General features: G+C 44.2%; 1 protein-coding gene across 3 annotated transcripts; it reads left to right on the top strand.

Annotated features, from left to right (window-relative positions):
* Positions 1-1,206: 1,206 nt before the first annotated feature.
* Positions 1,207-18,147, top strand: ASB11 (ankyrin repeat and SOCS box containing 11). Of its 3 annotated transcripts, none has more exons than XM_015417594.1 (7): positions 1,207-1,391; positions 4,085-4,164; positions 6,168-6,275; positions 12,491-12,641; positions 14,439-14,573; positions 16,120-16,137; positions 17,748-18,147. In XM_015417594.1, exons 1-7 carry the CDS (start codon positions 1,214-1,216, stop codon positions 17,870-17,872), a joined length of 795 nt encoding a protein of 264 aa, XP_015273080.1. In that variant the 5' UTR covers positions 1,207-1,213; the 3' UTR covers positions 17,873-18,147. The 3 variants fall into 3 exon arrangements, with proteins under 3 accessions (XP_015273080.1, XP_015273078.1, XP_015273079.1); XM_015417592.1 differs by having other exon boundaries at positions 16,120-16,311; XM_015417593.1 differs by lacking the exon at positions 1,207-1,391 and adding an exon at positions 2,600-2,754 and having other exon boundaries at positions 16,120-16,311.
* Positions 18,148-21,837: the final 3,690 nt, after the last annotated feature.

Genomic DNA, 21,837 nt, shown 5'->3' with positions numbered 1-21,837 from the left:
TTTGGAAGATGAAGACCAGAAGCCTGGGACCTTGGTGCCCTCATGGACCTGGGGCAGGAACCTCTTGAGGGTTGCCATTAGCCTTGACCAATAGACTTTGTGGCTAGGGGATAGGATGCTGCACATCTCCTGCAAGCACTAAAGAAGGCTTGGCAAGGAGAAGCATCAGCCGTACCCATGTGATGCCTCAGGGCTTGGAGCCAGGGTGGCCTCGCCCATCAGATAAAGGATGCAGAAAACAAAGGAGGCCTGACTCTTCTGCATCTCACCAATTGCCTGCACTGCAGTTAAGTCTGGAATGGGGTTTTGGCCTGTGACTGCTGCCGATCCCTCTTGAGCAATGAAAATGAAGTTTGCCCTTTGATTATCCCAGCTTATGCTGTCATCTCTCGTTATTCCGTGGACAAAAGAAGTAGTAGAAGAAGAGATTGGATTTATACCCCACCCTTCACTACCCGAAGGTGTCTCAGAGCGGCTTACAAACTCCTTTCCCTTCCCCTCCCATGGTGGGGCTGAGAGAGCTCTTGACAGAAACTGCTCTTTTTCAAGAACAGCTCTTATCAGAACTACAACTTGCCCAAGGTCATCCAGCCAGGTGCAAGTGGAGGAGTGGGGAATCAAACCCGGTTCTCCCAGATCAGAGTCCGTGCACTTAACCACTACACCAAACTGGCTTTTCCCTAAGCATAGTGATAAGACTCTGATGCAGCTGCTCCCTCCCATCTCATACCTGCTGATGAGCGCTGTGTATGTATGTGCCTGCACTCATGTGCAAACTCATGCTAGAATTGCTCTCAGAGTCTAAAAAACAATGTCCTGTTTCACACTGAAGCCAAACAAACTAGAACATTAGGAAATGTGTATTATGTGTTTAGCCTCATATGCTATTTAGAAAGAGGCATACTTTTAATATTCTCTGGGATGCAAAATTGCTGGAGATTTATCCTTTGTGTTCTAGGTGTCCTTTACAAATGCAAAGCCATAGTCTTTCATTTTTGGATACGTTTTAAGGAACAGTATGATTTAACCGAGATGAACTTGGAGCACTTTTAATTCTAAGCATTGTTATTTAATATCTTGCCTGTAATAAATAAACAAGCGGGATTTATTTTTGGCAACTGAGGAGCATCCACTGCTGGAAGGTTTAAAATAGATGTCATGTGATACCAATAACTGTGAAGTGAAACTTAGTAGCCCTGTGAAATTCTACAAAATGGAGGGCAGTACGATACTCTTTGCTTTCAATAACATTTATTTTGCAATCTTTACTTTGTTTTGTTTCAAGCTCTTAATTAAAATCTCTTTGGCTTTACTGACTCATTTCTATATTGTGAAAGGGAACAGGAAAGAGGCTGCCAGGATAGCAGAAGAAATCTATGGAATAGCCCCAGGTAAAACAACAACAGCAACAAACAAACAAACTACGATTAAAGACACTAAATATTTCTGACACATATTGTGCTTTTTTTAGTGAAATGGTTAGAAATAATTATTTCTTTGCAGTAGTCCAGAATGAAACTGCTGATGATGTTCTTGCAGCTAATAGTGTGTGCTGGAGTGTATGCATATTCTAAAAAGACCTGTGCTTGAACCACAGTAGCATGTAGTTTTGCTTTGCTTGGAGTGATGTACCTTCATTGCTCTTGTTCTGTGTTGCACTGTGGTCTGGACTTTGCTGGGAGTTAATGCATGTAGGGGTCAGAGGGGTGGACTTTGATGGCCTTCAGGATTGCTTCCAGTACTTGGTGTCTTGAGTGGTGGGTTGATACCTAGTTATAGCAAAATTGCCTGACAGGAAACTTAACAGAGGTTTCCAGGGTGAAAAGTTCAATACAGATAGACTTATTTAATTGGACCTCAACAATAGTCTTCATGGCTTACATTTTGCCTAGTACTTTACTTAGTGCATTTTTATCCCAAGTCACCCACTACTAGCCAAGCACTCTAACCACTATGCCACTCCTTTGTAAGCTTAAAACATATGTGCAAAGTAGTAACTCTGTAAATCTTTAAAAGTAAAAATGTCAATAAAGTACAATTTCAAAAGCCATTTTGCCAGAACTGATTTTCTTTTCAGTTATGATGAAATGCTTAAAAGGATATTTTGAAAACCTCAGTATTCAGGTTAAATTGCCGTGTTGGCACTTTGCGATAAATAAGTGGGTTTGGGGGCGCAGTTTGGGCACTCGTTCTCTAAAAGGTTCACCATCACTGCTATAGCCTTATACCCTTGTAAGGTCCCTCTCCTCGCCAAATTTCACCCTTCCCAGGCTCCACCACCCAAATCTCCAAGAATTTCACAACTTGTAGCTGGGTTCTCAACCCTGGGCTACAGTTCCTCCTGCCAGCAGTGTTAGAAGGCAGTGTGTAGTTCTGTTCAGTCACAACAGTTTGTCTCACCAAAGCCTTTCCTATGTCATTTAATAACACAATTTTTAAATTAAAGCTGTTCACGGCTTTTGCCTCATACATGCTCGAGGTCTTTTTCTCTGCCAGGTTGCCTCCTGTAATTCTGTCTATTGGTATCATCTTTCAAAATAGTCATTGACCACTTCACCTCTGCTCTCAGTTAGATTGCAGACACACTGTCACAGTTAAGCTTTGAAGTAATGCCATCTAAAGAAGAAGGAGCTAAAGCTGGTGGATTTATTTCTATAACTTCCAACAAATCTCATCCTTCTGGGATGCCTTTAATAACTGGAGAGTTAAGAGAGGCCCCTTATGGGAACTACATTTGCCATACACTTCAGGGAGGTATGTTTTTTCTAGCCAGCATGGCATTACCTAGGTGTGTTTGTGCAAAGCCAACTGCATGTTTCTAATTTAAAAAGTGGGTGTGTACAACTCTTTATAGACTGCAAATGTTGTGTTCTCAGAGCAACATGTTGAAGATCAGTTATACTTAATGTCTAGGTTACCAAATCACAGCAAAGTAGCTATGTTTATCATTTGCGTTTAAGAGCACAAGGATTTGAGCAGTCACATTCGAACCTCAGCTATATTAAGCAGCAGGTCATATCAGTTTAGTATTTGTGTTACGATAAAAAGGGCATGTATATATGCTTAAAGTGCTGTCAACTTACAACCAACTTACGACAACCCCAACAAGGGGTTATAAAGGCAAGTGAGAAGCAGAGGCGGTGTGCCATTTCCTTCCTTGGTGGCTCCCATCTAAGTACTGACCCTGCTTAGCTTTTGAGATCTGATGAGATTGGGCTATACTATGCTGCCTTCTCTCCCCAAAAAGGGCACAGATTTTAATATTTCATTATAAGCAGTGAGTTTTTCTATTTCCTTATTGATCCTGGACTGGAAACAAAGGGACGGAAGCTCTGTTTGTTACCAGTGACCTTTCATGAGACAGTTTTCCCTGGAGCCTGCATGTCACTGTCAGAGGTGATCTGCCTAGGCTTGCCAAGTTCCCCCAGGGGGCGGGGAAACCCCCGCCACCGGTGGATCGGGCCCCGGGGGGAACCCCACCCTGACGTGCACGTCACCCGGAAGCGACGCAACCACGCTGGGCATGCTGGGGGCGGGGCCACGGTCATCCGAGGGAAAACTCTATGGTTTTCCCTCGGATGGTCGTGGCCCCGCCCCCAGCGTGCCCGGCGTGGTCGCGTCACTTCCAAGTGACGTGGATGCGGTGCGCGTGCTCTCTCCAGCTGCACGCCGGGAGTCTCCCGCTGCGGCGAAAATAATACTTGGCAACCCTAGCTCTGCCTCTGGCTACTAGATGCTGGGACAAATAACAGGAGAGGCTTGTGTCTTCATCCCATTTGTGAACCTTCAATGGACTTCTTACTTAGACATGGAAACACCCATGCAGGACTAGATGGACCCTTGCACAATATGATAGTCATCACATGCAGTTATTTCTCCACCTCTGTTCCATCTCATTGGCTGCTGTTGGCAGGACTGGGGAAAACGACATGAGAAGTGATCCTTGATGTTAGAGGTGGAGGAGGCTGCATGTCCTGAGAAATGTCAAAAGAACGTTTTGTCAAGCAAAAAAAAAAAAGCTTTGCAATGTTAGCATTTCTACGTCTTTAGACTTGTCTTTCAGTGGATGTTACCTTATTTTTAGGCTCATGGGCAGATAGGTCTCCTCTGCATGAAGCTGCATTTCAAGGACGCCTCCTGTCTCTGAAAACTTTGATAGCCCAGGTAAGAAATCCCAAGCAAAGAAATCCCAGGCTTTGCAGCACAACATATTTTCTAAATGAAGCTTTTTCTGTGACTTACTTAACAGAGTAGTGTATAGGAACAAAACAAATGCAAAAATGAAGTGTACAGATAACAAAATTAACGGGGCAGCAGCTTGCCAGTACTTTGTCAAGAAGAGTAAATGGAGGGTCAGTTCAGACAACTGCTGTGTGGGATCCCATCCCCCTCCATGGTTGTCCAAAGAAGTTATTATTATACACGTGGTTAAACAGGTCCAAAGGAGAGCAATGAACATAATAAGAGTTTCCAGAAGGCCATTCTTGTTAGTGCTATGCACCTTAGTGGGATATGTCATAGAAACCACCCTCCCGCGCAGCCATTTCCTCCAGGGCAACAGGTCTCTGTCATCTGGAGATCAACTGTAATTCTGAGAGATCTCCAGGTCCCACCTGGAGGTTGGCAACCCTACCAGTGTCCTTTTGTCCCTTGATAGTATTAGCAACAAATACCAACACATTTAGAGAGGAGACGTATTCCGGAGGCGGGGGGAGGACTTCTCTGCAAATGTGCATTCGGGATCTTCACCCTATGGTGACTTCAAGAAGCATGCTCATCATACTTTTCAAGATGTTTTGTCTTCCAGCATCACCCATCAGTATCCTCACTGTGGCTTCTTCCCACATGGCTTTGAGTGCACATGCATGGTGACAGAAACACAAGGGCAGGGACTAACTGCATGGTTTGATCTCATGCAAATATTGCTCTGCTCCCTGATGATGTGCAATGAGGCACATCATCTGCTCTGCTCATGTGGATCCTTCATGCACATGTTTCTGGAGCAACAGGGGGAAAAGCCATGGTGAAGCAGCTCCTGTGTTCATGCTAAAACAGTGAATCAGCCTCTACATAAAGAGGTAAAACATTACATTGAATGAGCACTATTAATGTTATTGTTTAGAAATTAGAAGACAAGACAGTGCCATCATTTTAATTTACATTATCACTTTTCCCCAAAGTAAATTAGAGAAAAATGATAGGAAGAAAGCGGTATCAAAAACTTTCCACTTTCCAGAAGAAGAGACCAATACTGCCCTCTTGTGAAGTTAAATGCAAGGAATTTTAAAGACTGTACCTTTTCAAAACAGTTTCTCAAATTCTAGTCAAATCCTCTGATTAGTGTTGTTGCTGGATATTTGCCAGTGTTTTATACTGAAAAGTTATAAAAATTGATATTATATGTGACAACTGTTGCTTGTAATATGTGAAATTTTGCTTGGTTAGCAGCAGTTTTCATTCAGCATTCTGTCCCTTTCTTTCTCTTATTAGTTTGGCTGCTGGAAAGGTTCTTCGGTTATTCTGGTATTCAATATCTTTCCCTTAAGTATGAATAAGCTGCCACGTGTTTAAAAATAAATAATAGGCAACATTGATATTTTGGTGTTTTACTCTGTTACATGAAACATAGCCTGGATTAAACCCCAGTTTATGATCCAGGGGAGAATAATTCTGATCATACTTAAAGGTAACTGGAATCAGTTTTTAATCTGTGATTCTCTGTGCAAGATGGGAGGAACAAGGGACATAAGCCAAATGATAATTTCACAATTAAGTAAGACAACCAGAGTGCCGCCCATTCGCTCACGGTCTTCAAATGCTGTATGCTATACTGTTCCTTTAGTTGACTGGCCATTAGCTATCATTCTGGGCTCATAGGTTGGAGCAGTACTACACTGTACAGTTTTGTGCATTAACTTTCCTGCAGTCCAACACAGTAAAACCCTTTTGAATCAAGTTTATCGATTGTACAAAGATATGGGCACTAGGACTGTTAAAACTGTACATGCTCCAGGATAATGATTCCTGATTCAAAAGAGTTTTTGCCAAAATAGAAACTATGTCTCTGACCATTGTACAGAATACCTTGTAAAAAAAACCAAGTAGAAATACTATTCTTTCTTATTACATGTTATTTCCTTCTCCTACATCATTGTTCTGAGTTCTAGGGATTCAACGTGAACATTGTTACAATTGACCGTGTTACTGCTCTCCATGAGGCATGCCTGGGAGGCCACGTTGCCTGTGCAAAAGTCTTACTGGAGAATGGTGCTCACGTGAGTATTACAGTATGCCCTGTTTTTCTGATGCTGCCCCTTATGGTATCTATGTGGGTGCGTCAAATGATCTTAATAGTGCCTGTTACAGGAAGGGGCAGGGCCATGCAGGGGTTTGTGGAGGACATAAGAACACAAGATATGCCAATGTTGGATCAGGCCAGAGGCCCATCCAGTCCAACACTCTGTGTCATCCAGTGGCCAAAAATACCAGGTGCCATCAGGAGGTCCACCAGTGGGGCCAGGACATTAGAAGCCCTCCCACTGTTGACCCCCCCCCCCAAGCACCAAGGACAGGACATCCCTTCCAAGGATCCACCCTCCACTTCCCTTCTGCCACCTTCAGCCCTAGAGCAAGCAAGGGGCTTGGCTGGCTTCCACCACTCTTTTCAAGGACTTGACTGGGGAAGACCCAGTGCACTCTCCCTGACACTCAGGCAGCTCCCTCTTCAGTCAGGACCTGCCCACTGTGTTGCCAATATGAAACGTGAACAAAGAATGTAGCAATAAATGAAGTAAGAAAAGAATTATGCAGATATTTCAGATTAACACAGGGCAAAACGTCTAGGGAGAGAAGGTGGCTAGAAAAGAGTAAGGTTCCCTAGTGACTATCTGACTGGATTCCTATCATTATTTCAGTATGTGAGCCCCTTGGTCAGGGTTGCCCTCTTTGGGATGTGAAATCATCTTCCTCTGCCAGTGGCCTGACAGCTGCCCAGGCTCTGAGAGTGAACACCATACCTCCCTGTGCAGGGCCCTAAGGTTACCAACCTCTATGCGGGGCCTAGAGAGCTCCTGGAATTAAAACCCATCTCCAGGCTACAATGATCAGTTCCCCTGGGGAAAATGGCTGCTTTGGAGGGTCGACTTTTTGTCATTACATCCCACATAGTTCCCTCCCCCCACCCCCACCCTCCCAGGTTCCACCCCACCCCCCAAACCCCCAAGTATGCTTTTCATCAAAGTTCTGCCTCTTCAACGGTGATTGGCTTGTGCTTTTCCCTTCATTTTCCCCAGTCCAATCCTGAGGCTTGGACAGTGCCTGGGTAATGTAGGCCTGCAGGAAAATTAGCAGCAAGACCTGTGGCCTCTGCATGAGGGGGAAGTTGTTTTGAGGTGTACAAGATGCTCCACTCCTCAGCCTTAGGCCTAGGATCTTGACAGTATCTAAAAAGAATAAGATCGCCAATACAGGCAGAAAATCCTAACCCCCTCCCTCTCCCTCCCTCCCTCCCCAGACAGTTGCGCTGCTCATTCCTTTCAACCCCTCCCCCTCCCTCCCTCCCTCTCTCTCTCTCTCTCTTCAGTGTTCAGTAGCAGTGGGAAAAGGCAAAACTCCATTTTAAGCAGTATTAGGAAAACAACTGAAATAAAGCAACCATTTTAATGTCTTTATTTGAAGATTTCGCACACGTTATCTTTGTGGAATGTGACAGTAGATTCAGGAAAAACTAAAGCAAGGACTTCACACTGGGGCAGATTGACTTTTAGGGCCACCAGGAAGAGTTCTGGTGGGCTGATGTTCTGTGGGGCTCACTCCAACCACTGGAGCAACCCTAACCCAAGGGCCACCCCAGCCAAAGAGAGCGGCAGGCACACTGGAGGTGTGGGGAAGAAGGGCTTGCTGTGGTGAGAGTCATGTCTCCCTGGCCCAACCTTATCCAGCCTCATTGAGGGGCAGGAGTCCAGCACATACCTGCCTGGCCTCACCCAGCCTACCGCTCAGTTTCTCTGGGTACATCCTGCTTGGGGCTGGCCAGACAGGGTCCCCCTCTTTCCTTTAAGGGGAGCAGGGCCCCCGCTTCACACAATCTATTATTTATGGATTTTGTTACTACAAAATATGGTAACTGTCATTGGCTTAGACAGTTTGAAACCAAGTAGACAAATTCAGGCTGAGTTCAGACTGGCAGTTTGAAGCGGGTGGGAGTCCCGGTCACACTGCACCGACTGATGCGGGAGCATACCGGGGAGGAGGTGCAGGGGAGTGTTCACACTGCTGGCGGAGGCACAGCTGTAAGGCGCGGCTTTCTTTTTAGTAATCTGGAGATATGCACATGTGCGCATAAGCGCACAAGAAGAACCATGGCTTTTGGTGTTCAAACTTTGTTGGTGTGGGATGGACGCGGGATAATCGCGCTTTCCAAGGTTTTTTTGTTTTTTGTTTTAATCCCCTGAAAACAGGGTAGTTTTATTGGTTTTTGTTACACCTACGTGACTACAGAAAAAGAAAAGAAAGGGGGGGAGAAGGGGGGGGGAGAAGAGGAAAAAAAAATAACAAACTAAAATAACAAACCCCGGGATACAGACAGTAAGAAAGAAAGAATCCCCACTATAACTAAAAACCCAAGAAAGAAAGGTCATTAACAGTTAGTATACAGTTAGTTATAAAACTTAAAGCTTTTCGTTTAAATCAATGAAATAGGGAGTTAGTGAGTCCATTTTAGTAAATGTCTATTTTCTTCCCAGTATGCACCAAGACTCTTTCATCCAGTTCAGTTATAAATCTTTCAGTTCATAAGAGCTACTTGGGTACTCTTAGCCGCAAGTCGTATGTATCTCTGGCCGCGCCTCCTTCTGCTCCTGCTGGGTCTCCGTCCATCTCATCCAGGCTGTCTGCCTGGCCCCCTCCGCCTGGCTGCTGTTCCTTTTCCGATCCAAAAAACTGCTCCAACCATTCTTCTGCTTTAAACACCGAGTCAATTTTTTCTTTCTTATCGTATTTGAACTGCACTCCCTCTGGAAAAAGCCAGGAATATTGAATTTGGTTGATCTGAAGTGTTGAAATAAGCTCTTTGTAAGCTTTTCTTTTCTGCCGAACCTCAAATGGAACGTCCTTTAGGACCCTGATGATTGCTGATCCCAGCTGCAGGGGTTTGGTTTCTGGCGCTTTGAGAATATCATCTCTTGTCTGACGTTGGAGAAACTTGACTACAATCTCGCCCGGCAAATTGTTCTGCTTAATATATTTAGAGTAGGATCGATATACCACTTCGATCTCTGCTTGCGCTTCAGCCTGTGTATTGCCGAGCGACAGTACGATTAGCACTGTTGCTATCGCTTTCAAGTTTTCTCCTGCCGTTTCAGCCACCCCTTGAAATCTGAGAACCTTGTTGGCTCGATCCATCTGTAGATTCAATAGCTTCCTCTCATGGAGATCTTGCTTTTGCTCCAAAAGACCAACCTTTTTCTTCATCTTTTTAGTATCGTGTGCTGTCTCTTTAAGCTTTTCGTCAGTTTGGATTGACTTCTTCACAAGCTCGGTGATCTGCTGTTGCTGTTTCACCATGCTCTGATTCGAAGCAGCCATCAATTGGTTAAGACCATCGAATCTCTCGTTTATGGGCTGGAGCAGCTCCTTTAACATGGAGAAAACATCTCCTTCGTCTACTCTCGGACTTTGACCACCTCTCGCAGTTTTCGTTCCTCTCCCACGAACGCCGGCCATTTTCAGCTTTGTTTATACTAAAGAGAGCCATTTTCACTCTTCTTCAGCAAGTGCAAATTTACCAGCAAAAATAAGCTAAGTCTTTGGCACACTTGAGTGCTTTTTATTTCTCCTCTCCCCCCTCTCTTTAAAACACAGTTCGGTTTGTTTACGTCTGGGAGTCACTCCCGGCGCCGCTAGAGGTGGTGGGGGGGTCGGAACTCACTTTTAAAACTTTTTCGCTCGACTTGCTCTCCGATTCATTGACGGTCTGATCACAGACACCTCTTAGTCGCGCTTCATTCGCTGACCTTCTAGCTTGTCCCGGCCGGCATCAGCTATGCTCGGTAAAAACCGAGCCTCACAGGGGGTGGACTGAATGGGGCAACAGGAGCGCCTCAATTCTCCAGCTTCGAGCCATCGAAGAGGTCGCCCCTCAAGCGCCCCCGGCTTGGAGCCTCCACCCTGAGGCTCACCTGGGGGTGCCACTTGAGGTGGCACTCCTCCAACACCCCTAGAGCGCGGAATGCCTCCCCTGCTTCAGGGGAGAGCCTCCGCCATCGCTGAAGCCACAGACCAGTTTGATACCATTTTCACCTGATATCTATTAAACTCGGGAGGGAAGCGTTACAAGACGAGTTGAGTAGGGCTGGGGAACGCCTGACAGATGTGCCTGTGTGAACGGCCTCTTTCATCCGTTTGTGAAACGTTTGCCCCCCCAGACGGAAGTAATAGTCAGACAACAAGGTTGGATGAAATAAGGCCACTTTGTTAAATTATTATTTTTTTTAACTTAACGGCAAAGGGCAACCATGAAAAACAGCAACGTGGCCGGGCCTGGCGTCGCTTCGACTCCCATCCTCAGGCCATATGAGGCAAGACACCGGTGGCCCCCCGGGTTGGAGCCAACCATAAGTCGCTTGCAATCCCGGCTGAGCCAAAATTGGGATGTGCCCTCAGGAGCCCTCAAGCACCACCGCAAGGTAGATCAACCATTATTGGCGAGGGCAGTTCAAGGGAACCTTCCCATTCAGAGGCATCAGGCCATTGTGCTTCTGAATACCAGGTTGAGATACCAGGCATGAAAAAACAGGGGTGCTCATGCTGTTCTAGGAAGCCTAGAAGCAGAATATCTGGCAAGCTACTCTGAGAAACAAGATGCTAGACTACATGGGGCCCTCTTGTATTATTAAGTGTTCTCTTATATAGAGGTTTGTGCTTGCTTCTTGTGTTTCATGAGAGCCAAGAATTTAAATATCGACTATCATAGCATTTTAGGCAATTTTAATTACATAAAACTCCAATACTGGTGTTCAAAAGTTTCATCTTTTATGTTCATCAAGGTTATACATATTAATTGCCTGTCACATATTTTAAAAAATGGTTAAGATAGAATGATCATATCGGAAGAAGTGTTCGCCCAGAGATCACAACCTTTTAGGCAGTGAATTATTTTATGTTTTGATTGCCTGTTATTATTATTACATTAATATGTAATTGCCATCTCATCTGTTAATTATATTTCCCTTTTGCCTAGTAAAAGTTTCAGTGTAACTCAGATGCTTTCACGCCAATAACTGTTTTAACAGAATCTACTTCAACTAATTTCTAAATAGATCAGTAGTCCATTAAATGTTCCATGGACAACCTTGCCTCTCAGGGAAATTCAAACAGTGGGTTGGTCACCCAAAGAGTGATCACCCAGAGTGATCAACACTTGGAATTCACTGCCACAGGAAGTGGTGGCGGCTACAAGCATGGGCGGCTTCAAAAGGGAATTAGATACGCATATGGAGCAGAGGTCCATCAGTGGCTATTAGCCACAAGGCATAGATAGGGACTCTGAGGCAAGTGATGCTCTGTCTTCTTGGTGCTTGGGGGGGGGGGCAACAGGGGGGGGCGTTCTTCAGTCCTGGCCCCACTGATGGACCTCCTGATGGCACCTGGTATTTCTGGCCACTGTGTGATACAGAGTGTTGGACTGGATGGGCCTTTGGCCTGATCCAACATTGGCGTCTCTTATGTTCTTATGTGCTTATGACCCAAATTCCAGACTAAATTTTCTGCTCACGCAAGGCACTTCTGTCAGTGGAACAGATCCTGCTGCAGGCCACTGATTTCCCCAGAACGCTGCTTGTGGGTTACAGATACAGCGTGAGAGGAAAACTGGGGGTCTGCAGAACAAAGGGAAATCAGTGGAAATTATCCCCACCCCTTCCAGCAGTGGAAAAGTTAATCTGGATCTAATTCAATAGGTTGTGTCCTACCACCATATGCAGCTAAAGGCTGCCACATTCTGCCAGTACAGAGTGCATTCCACAGACACAAGAGACTATTACATTAATTGAGCAACATTTTCTCTGCATGGTGGTTGGGCACAACCCATTGCCTTTTCCATCCCTGCTGTCTGTGTTTATGTGGGCAATCTAGCTCAAGATCACCCAGTGAACTTCATAGCAGAATAGGATTTGACCCAAGGTCTCCCAGTCCACTCTAAATACAACTCACTTTCATGCTGCACTTCTCCATTAACTTTCTTATCATTCCTTTTTTTTTTTTTGCAGTTTATTGTCATATCTTATGTTGTGAGCCGCCCTGTGAACCAATTTGTGGGGATAGGGCGAGGTATAAATTTAATAAATAAATATATTAATGTAAAATAGTATTTCTAAGGTAATCTTATCAATGTATTAAGTGTAGTTCTCATACCTACGATACAAAGTGTTGAAATCCCTCAGAACATCCATTGTTTCCTCCGTTTTCTCTCCCCCCTCCCCCAACGTTTCAGGTCAACGCAGCCACGGTCGATGGGGTCACACCTTTGTTTAATGCTTGCTGCAGTGGCAGTGCAGCTTGTGTCAACATGTTGCTTGAATTTGGAGCCAGGCCACACCTGGAGAATCATTTTGCTTCCCCAATTCACGAATGCGTAAAGAGAGGTAATGGCAACTGTATTGGATCATTCTAGCTGTAAACAAGGACCTTGGATTCTGTGCACAGCTTGTCGAACACAGCCTAGGGGTGCTTAGTGTTGCCACTGATTGTGGGGGGGGGGAATTCAGACCCCTCATTTTTCTCCCTCTTTTGATTCACCATTGCTGGCCAAAAGAAGAGGAAAATCAGCAAACCAGCCTAGGGTGTTGGGGTGCTGTAGAAGAAGAGATTGGATTTATACCCCGCCCTTCACTACCCAAAGGAGTCTCAGAGCGGCTTACAAACTCCTTTCCCTCCCCCTCCCCACAACAGACACCCTGTGAGGTAGGTGAGGCTGAGAGAGCTCCGACAGAAACTGCTCTTTTCAAGAACACCTCTGACAGAGCTACGGCTTGCCCAAGGTCATCCAGCAGCTGCAAGTGGAGGAGTGGAGAATGATACCCGGTTCTCCACGCACTTAACCACTACACCAAACTGGCCTTCTGTAGAGGAGGGTGGTTTCTTTGACAAAAGGATCTTTGAGTAAATTAATTTTTCCCCACTGCACCATTTCCCCCCCCCCCGATTCTGCATTGGTGTGGTCCTCTTTTATGGTTTCCAAAGGGGCAGGTTATCTCTTTCTCTTCTAGATAGATGTGTTTTCACTCAAAATACCCTCTTCTTCCAGCAAAGCAGTTTGAGGTAGGGTTGCCAAAATTTTTTTGGCCGGGGGCGGGGGGCTCCCGGCCGGCGTCTTAGGCGCGCGCGCCGCGTGCGCATCACCCGGAAGTGACGTCGCACGCTGGGGGCGGGGCCACACCATTTGAGGGGAAAATTCTTTGTTTCCCCCTCAAATGGCATGGCCCCGCCCCCAGCATGCGACATCACTTCCGGGTGACGTGCACGCGGGGGTGGGGTTTCCCCCGGGTCCTGATTCCGCGGGAGCGGAAATCGGGGCTCGAAAGCGGGGGGAATTCTGCCCCCCGGGGGCATTTGGCAGCCCTAGTTTGAGGGATTGTTTCAAACATAAGAAAAAACTGGAGAAGAAACGGTTAAGCAGGCCTTCTGTAATGCCATTCCTCCATTTCATCTAACAACTTTCCAAGATTACTTTAGGTTTTAAAAATATTGGGAGAAAGTTGCATATGGATTGTGCCTTGCATCTAGTTTGGACCTCAGACATGGCATAACACAACATTTTATGTTGTGATCACAGAACGTTAAGACTTGAGAGATTCCTTATAAGCAGTGATAAACATTTAGCAAGAATCTACCCCGAGCTTGCTTGCTTATTTATTATTGTGGTGGAAAGCACCATCAAGTCGCAGCCAAGTAATGGTGACCCGATAGGATTTTCAAGGCAAGAGATAAACAAAGGTGGTTTGCCATTGCCTGCCTCCGTGTAGCAAACCTGGACTTCCTTGGTGGTCTCCCTTTTACATATATCTCATGCACTGTTCCCAGAAGGCCTTGCATCTAGGCACTGACCAGATCTGGACTGGCTTATCTTTACCAAGATTACTGTATCATAGGCCTGCGAATCATGTCTTGATGATAACTGAGAGTGACCTTTTGCCTATTCTCCCCTCTTGTAAAGAGCACAGCATACCTCCCTTGCTTGAGGATGCTAGATGCGTTTCATTTAGCACAGTTGTTATTAGATGTGCCTATAGGTCATGCCTATAGGTCATCGTCTCAGTTTCTGGCATAATATAAACATGTGATAATATGTTTAGAATCATTTGACTGTGGAAGATTTACACAATCACTGTATCTGTTGTAGTCGTGCTCAATGAGGTTCTTTCTTCACTGTGTTCATTTAGGTCACAGGGAGTGTATGGAAATTCTTTTAGCCAATGGTGTGGATGTAGACCAAGAAGACCCACGGCTTGGAACGACTCTTTATGTGGCCTGTGTGAATCAAAGGACAGACTGTGTGAAGAAGCTCTTAGAACTAGGTACGCTTATGTGTGTGTTTAAGGGAGGGGCACACACATGAGTTTTATTTGACAGATTGGATGAGCTCTTTCTGGCATGGTATTTCAGTCCAATCTGGCCCCTTCCACATTGCTACCAGGTATATATCAACAAACCCAGAGCAATCTCTGAATCCCTGGCCCTATGTATATCATCGCTTAAAGACCAATATATAAAGATATGATGTGCATGAGTGAATAGCCCAATCAGAATTCAAACATCATACACAGACTTCATTATCAATTTAGGCATGACTTTCAGTTGCACCAGTCTCACCTCCCCCCCAGTAAAGCAGGTTGTAAAGAGAACCTGATATATACATAAGTTTGAATGGGCTATCTATATGTCTGGCTTCTCACTTTCAACATAGGGGTGCCCTAGGAAAATGAGTCCACCACTTTCTAGTTATATTTCCACACTCAAAGTGACAGATTTGGCAGCATTAGGAAGCTACTACATAAACATGTGGTTGGATTCCACAACTCTGTTCTGTGGCCTGTGGAACAGGAAAAAAAAAGAACTGGAATAATAATATTTATGCACACCATTACTGTGTCCAGGCATTTCATGTATATTCTGTTGTTCTTCCACGTAAGGGATGTCATGTTGTTATCTCCATATTGCAGATGTGGGGCAGAAACTGTGGAAAGTAGATTGGCTGAGTCTACCTAGTGAATTTATGGCAGAGGCAAACTTAACCTGGAAGTTTCTGATTCATAGCTCAAACTCTCACTTTATGCAGTATTAAGTGATAATTATATTATGTGAGAAGAATTACTGACGACCAATTTGAAGTTGGGGTGAGTGGGTGGATGAGATGAAGAACCCAGAGGAGTATCTCCTTGGATAACTTAATGGACTGTCAGCACTGCTGCATTAGCAGAGACCCCTTGGTTCTAGTTGATTTACATTCATGAGCAACTTTCCCAGCTGATTTATATCTGCTGACTAAGAGTCTTTTAAAGACTCTGAATTGTACTCTTCTTCAAACCAGTCTAATATTCTTTTGTAATTGGCTCAGTAATGCTAATGCCTGGCCTTGAGGAACATTCTTTTGTCTTTATTAACTGCCTGGAGATAAAAGGTTGGGAAATGTAGCTACTCTTGCCACTGCATTGCCAATGAGGCGAGAAGCTGAGCCTTGGACACCTCCCAACCAGTTGGGTATTAAAGGAGCAGAAGCTGATGTTTTGGTATTCCTGCTTGCCAGATGTTTAAAGTATGTTTCTTATAATCAAATCCTTGAATCCATCATCATTATTGATGAATTTGACATGCTGTTTGTTCAGGCTGTACAGAAGTTCACCACAGCATATAATCCCTGTCTGCTCCCCTGTCTCATTTTTAGTCATGATTATACACACGTCTGGTGCTCTTATATATAGTCTTTAAAGGGATGGTCCAGTTTTAACAAATAATATTAAAAGAGGAAATCAAAAGGAGAAGGAAATCTTCAGCTTGCTCTCTTTTGGCTGTTTCTTGTTTCCATGTAATTCTAACCAGTAATTTTTGTGCCTTCTTTCCAAGGAGCGAGTGTTGACCTGGGTAAGCAACTAGACACTCCACTTCATGCAGCTGCTAGAAAATCCAATGTGGAAATTGTCAACCTATTAACAGACTATGGGGCCAGTTTGACATGTCGAAATTCTGAATTCAAATGTGCTCTTGATCTTGCTGCTCCCAATAGTTCTGTCGAACGGGCATTGTTGCTTCGGGAAGGTAATGGCTCAGAGTCCTAGCAAATTACTAATTGGGGTGGGTAGGATGATATTTCTGTTTTGCTTGTCCACATGTTTTCCCACTGTACTACCTCAACTCTGAGGAGTGCATAGTAGCATATATTGTAATGGTTCTGAATAACTTCTTGGAGATGGATAAGGTCATGAACTGGAGCTCAGTCCAAAAAAGAATGAGTTGCTGTTGGGTGACCATATAGCTATTCTGGATGGGGTTGCAATCTCTCTAAAGGAACAAGTTCACAGTTTGACTGTGCTATTAGACCAGTGCTTATAAAAGGACACTCAGGACTCCTGTGGTATTCAGTTCCTTTAACCAAATTCAGTTGATGTGCCAGGTGACACCTTCTTTGAGATGTGAGATCTGGTTACAGTTATCCATATTCTGATGATTTCTAGGTTAGATACCGTAACGTGAACTGCATCCATACACTGATGGATATTGCACTATTGTTGAGTTATAGCAATCATTTGCAACTGGACTGGATGATTCACACAGGAATACTCAATTGCAAATGATTGCTACAGTGCAATATCTAGCATAATGTAGGTGCAGTCATACACTATATGGTACCTTTAAAGACTGAAAACTTAAAATGATTCAGAATGTAGTAGCAAGATAGTTGACTGACACAGGTTAAAGAGAGTACCTTGTACTGATTTTAAAAGAACTAGATTGGTTGACAATTGCTCCCAAAATGCTGGCTATGTCCTTTAAATAGGGGTCCTAGTTGCCAGCTTACAACAGGCAAACTCCTGGCCAAGCTTCCCATCCCCCACCTGTGCTCAGTGAAGCAGCACAGGAAAACTGGGGAGGAGACGTTGCTCAACAGGGCTACGTAATTTCCAGGTGAAATTTCCAGTGGTTTCCCAGAGGGTCCAAATGATCCACTCTGAGGCCAGAATATTTGAAGTTCCATCTATTCTCATACAAATCTCCCCATCAACTGATACCTATAATTGAGGATTCAGAGTTGAGGTGGGCAGGGCCAGAGATTAAGCCTTTGCTGTAGAAAGGGCATTGAGAGAGATTTGCCTGATACTAAGCTTTTATGTCTCTTACATTGTAAGGCTCAAGTTGATTAGTCACATAGATATCCCGGACTGGATCGTAGAGGCCTTCAGCCTATGTTAGTAAGACAAGTTAATGGTGGGGAGTGGGGGGGGGCGTTCTGATTATATTCCTTTGATTCATCTGAAATCCAGGATATCTATCTATCTATCTATCTATCTATCTATCTATCTATCTATCTATCTATCTATCTATCTGGAAATTACTGTGGTTAATAGAAAGTGTTTCTATGCATTTTAGATTTGAAACCCATAATTAATTATATTTTTGCACATTGATTGTAATGCTTAGGTATGTTTGAGTAGTCTTGAATTCACACTTACGTTTTTCCTTTCTTTTTCTTCTAGGCCCTGCTAGCCTTGCCCAGCTATGCCGTCTGTGTATTCGAAAGTGCTTGGGCCGATCCTGTTTTTATGTAGTCCACAAACTATCCCTCCCTGAGCCACTTGAAAAATTTCTTCTGTTTCGATAGTTTTATAATTAGGTTGATCAAGTGAAGGATTGATAAGCATGGGGGGGCAACTTGTTTACTCTCAAAATATTAAACCAAGGTGAAATTAAAACACAGGTTACCACTATTCTATACTAGGGATGGGCACGAACTGGAAAAATGAGGTTTGGTTTGTGGCATGTCCCATTCGTGAACCACAGACCATCATGAACTTTTGTGAGGAGGTAGAATCCCCTCACAGAGGATCTCCAGCTGTCTCTCCTCTACCTGCCCTTCAAGTTTGGTGAGGATTAGGCCCCCCAAAAGAAGATGCCCCCAGGAAAGTGATTTCTGGGGAAATGAATGCCACAAACTTGACTTTGTGAACCACAAACTTGCTAAAATTCATTATGAACATTAGTTCGTGAGGCAGTTCATGCCCATCCTCACTCTGTACTACATGTTCAAAACTACTGGTGTTAGAAAGCTGCATGGAACAGTCGGTTATGCATTTATGTTGACTTCTAGACAAAACCCTTTCTAGAGGCTGTTGAAGTTCCACTGCACATATGACATTTTGTCTCAATAAAACAGCTTCTGAACCACATGTAATTGCAGCAAAACAGATGTTCTCTTTTGCATGTGACATTATATACAGGATCAGTGAAGCTGGAAATGCAGTTAGTACAAAGTAACATTAGCCTCTAGCTGTGTTAGTTAAGCACTGTCCTGTAGCAGTCAACATTTTTTTAAAGTACATTCTGTTCAATAGACATGAATGTTACAGTATGGAAGGCTAAGGATTTCTGAGATGCACTTGGAATATGGTTGGACTTGTACTGTAACCACATTCCACCATAAGCTACTAATCATACCTGTGGTTCCTTGTGAGCCCTCCCAGAAGGGCAATGAGAAGCTACTTTGAGACTATCAAGCCAAATGAGCTTGGTCAATGTCTTTTTAAAACAGACCTAGAAACCTGTATGGACAACTATGCTATCTTTTCATCTGTAACCATATCAAAAATTTGCATTGTCCTTTCTTTCATTTGGAGGATTTGTACACTGTTTCCATTGCATAGTGATTTCAGAACTCACTGCTTGATATGCAAAGAGAGTACTATCAAAAGGAAGCCAGGAATACAGTCAGAGCTCATCAAAAATATATTAACACTTCCTACAATATTTTCTCTAGAATAATTTCCCAAAACTATTAGAAGCTTACAGTACCACAACACTATACCATGTAAAGGTGCTACACCTGTAGGATTTTGGCGTATTTTAAAAAATTTAAAGTGATGAAACTTTTTTGTTCAAACACAATTAAAATCTAAAATGAAGCAGTCAATACTGTGACTTTAACCCACACTGATCTTTATGCATTTCCTTTTAAGTCCATTAAAATCCGGTTGAAGAAAACAAATCTTGATTATTGTATGATATTTGTTGTTCAGTCACACAGTCAAGTCCGACTCTTCACGACCCCATGGACCACATCACGCCAGGCCCTCCTGTCTTCCACCGTCCTCCAGAGTTTGCTTAATTTCATGTTCGTTGTATCTATTACAGTGTTCAACCATCTAATCCTTTGCCATCCCCTTCTTCTTAGACCTTCAATCTTTCTCAGCATCAGGGTCTTCTCCAGTGAGTGCTCCCTTCTCATTTGGTGGCCAAAGTATTTGAGCTTCAGCTTCAGTATCTGGCCTTCCAGGGAACAGTCAGAGTTGATTACTTTTAGGATTGACTGCAGTACAAGGGACTCTCAAGAGTCTTCTCCAGCACCATAGTTCAAAAGAATCTATTCTTCGGCACTCAGCCTTCCTTAGGGTCCAACTCTCGCAGCCATACATTACTAGTGGGAATACCACTGCTTTGACCATATGGACTTTTGTTGGCAGGGTAATGTCTCTGCTTTTTATTATGCTGTCTAGGTTTGTCATAGCTTTCCTCCCAAGGAGCAGGCGTCCTTTAATTTCATGGCTGCAGTCATTTAAATATTTGGATAATTTATCACACAGTGAGAGACAGCAAAGTAGATGGAGAGTTGGGTTCAGATCCCTACTTAGTCATACAGCTTCCAGGATGATCTTAGATGAGTCTCTGTGTAAGCCTAACTTCACAGGTTTGTTGTGAGAAGAAAATGAGGAAGCAGAGAGCCCCAGATAAGCTCCTTGGGGGGAGGGGGAAGATGGTTTGAAAGTGTGATAAAACATGCTTTCACCTAGCTCAGGAACAGAATCTTGAATTTTAAAAATACACTAAGATTCAGTGTATGAAAAATTGTTCTTGTGACTTTCCACAAAGATAAATCTGTAACAGAGGGTCCATTACTGAATACTATAATTTTCCTGCCTCAGAAACACTGGGGGGTTTTGGTGGATGCTTTCTGTAATTTCCATTGCTGTTAGAATTCTGAGCTCTTGATGGAGCAATAAGGAATTTCTTCCTCCATAAAACTTTGTAAGAAAGCACATCATGTTGTTAATTGTCTCACATGAAATACAGCAATCATTGTGACAACTATATGTCAAATGAACATGAGGTATTTTCATAGCCTTAGTAGGCAGTTGCTGAAAGAGTAAGTGTAACCCAGGTGTTGGACCCAAGGGCAAGCTCAAGGTCTAGGGTCTCCTTTCTTAAAGCCCCCCACTCATAAAGTTAAAGGTAAAGGTTCCCTTGCTCGAAAGCCAGTCGAATCCGACTCTAGGGTTGCGGTGCTCATCTCCGTTTCAAAGCCGAAGAGCCAGCGCTGTCTGAAGACGTTTCCGTGGTCATGTAGCCGGCATGACTAAACACCATGGCGCACGGAACACTGTTACCTTCCCACGAAGTGGTACCTATTTATCTACTTGCAATTTCTTGCTTTCGAATTGCTAGGTTGGCAGGAGCTGGAACTAGAGACGGGAGCTCACTCCGTCATGCGGCAACCCGGGTCTTGAACTGCTGAACTACCGACCTTCCACAGCCTGCAGTTCAGCGTCTTAACCACTTGAGCCACCCCACTCTTACACCTACTCATATTTCTTTCTCCCATATCAGGGGTCATTTCTTAGAAAAAGAGCTACAGGAGCTTATTAGCATAACTTATTAGCGTATGCCACACCCTCTGACATCACTGGAAGTGTGCACCAGCCCCTCTGACAGGCAGAAGCACCTGGGATCCATTCTTTCCCCCCTCTCCCTTCCCTTCGCCTCCATGTCGGGTGAAGGAAAAGGGGAGGGTGAGGATCTCAGGCGCTTCTGCCTGACAGAGGTGCTGGCGTGCCCACAGCCAGCCTGGGTGAATTATAGAATCATAGACTCATAGAGTGGGAAGGTACCTCCAGGGTCATCTAGTCCAACCCCCTGCACAATGCAGGAAATTCACCAATACCCCCCACACACCCCAGTGACCCCTGTTCCACACCCAGAATATGATTTTAAAAAAACTCCAGGATCACTGGGGGCCAAACTGGCCTGGAGAAAAATTGCTTCCTGGCCCCAAAGTGGTGATCAGCATTTCCCTGGGTGTGTAAGAAAGGGCCACAAGAACTAAGCACTGATGCAACCCTTCCTGCTCTACCTCTAGTGATTTGCCTAAGTTCACACAATCAGCATTATGATCCTTTTAAAGTTGAAAGCATGATATAAATGCAAAGGACTATTTGTAAGATTATCTGTAAGACAGAAGACCAGGACGCATCTCACTTCTGGCAATCACTTGGAGAGACCCTATCACTCAGCTTCCATTGCCCCCCACACACCCCACACTAGAATAAGAACATAATATCAGGCCATAGCACATTGCAATAAAGCCCCTACAACTGTATACAGAAATACTGAGCTTCCCTACCATTTGCCACAACTAGCCCACCACACAACCAGGATCAAGACTCCTAAATGGACCAACAGACAGGCATAGACTTGTTTGAGAAACTGAGTATTACATTACAATACCTCTGGAACATTACAGATCAGTAGAGGCAGCACTGCACAGTGGTCAGAGTTGCAGATCGATGTTGGGAGACC

This window comes from Gekko japonicus, unplaced genomic scaffold, assembly GCF_001447785.1.
Source record: "Gekko japonicus isolate JY-2015 unplaced genomic scaffold, Gekko_japonicus_V1.1 scaffold18, whole genome shotgun sequence".
Classification (NCBI taxonomy): Eukaryota; Metazoa; Chordata; class Lepidosauria; order Squamata; family Gekkonidae; genus Gekko; species Gekko japonicus.
Note: the sequence above shows the minus strand (reverse complement) of the source record. Positions and strands in the feature narration are given on the sequence as shown.

Coding starts and splice junctions, on each gene's coding strand:
- ASB11 (XM_015417592.1), top strand. CDS start 1,214: ATGGAGGGCAGTACGATACTCTTTGCTTTCAATAACATTTATTTTGCA. Junction 4,165..6,167: donor TGAAAACTTTGATAGCCCAG/GTAAGAAATCCC, acceptor TCTGAGTTCTAG/GGATTCAACGTGAACATTGT. Junction 6,276..12,490: donor TACTGGAGAATGGTGCTCAC/GTGAGTATTACA, acceptor CCAACGTTTCAG/GTCAACGCAGCCACGGTCGA.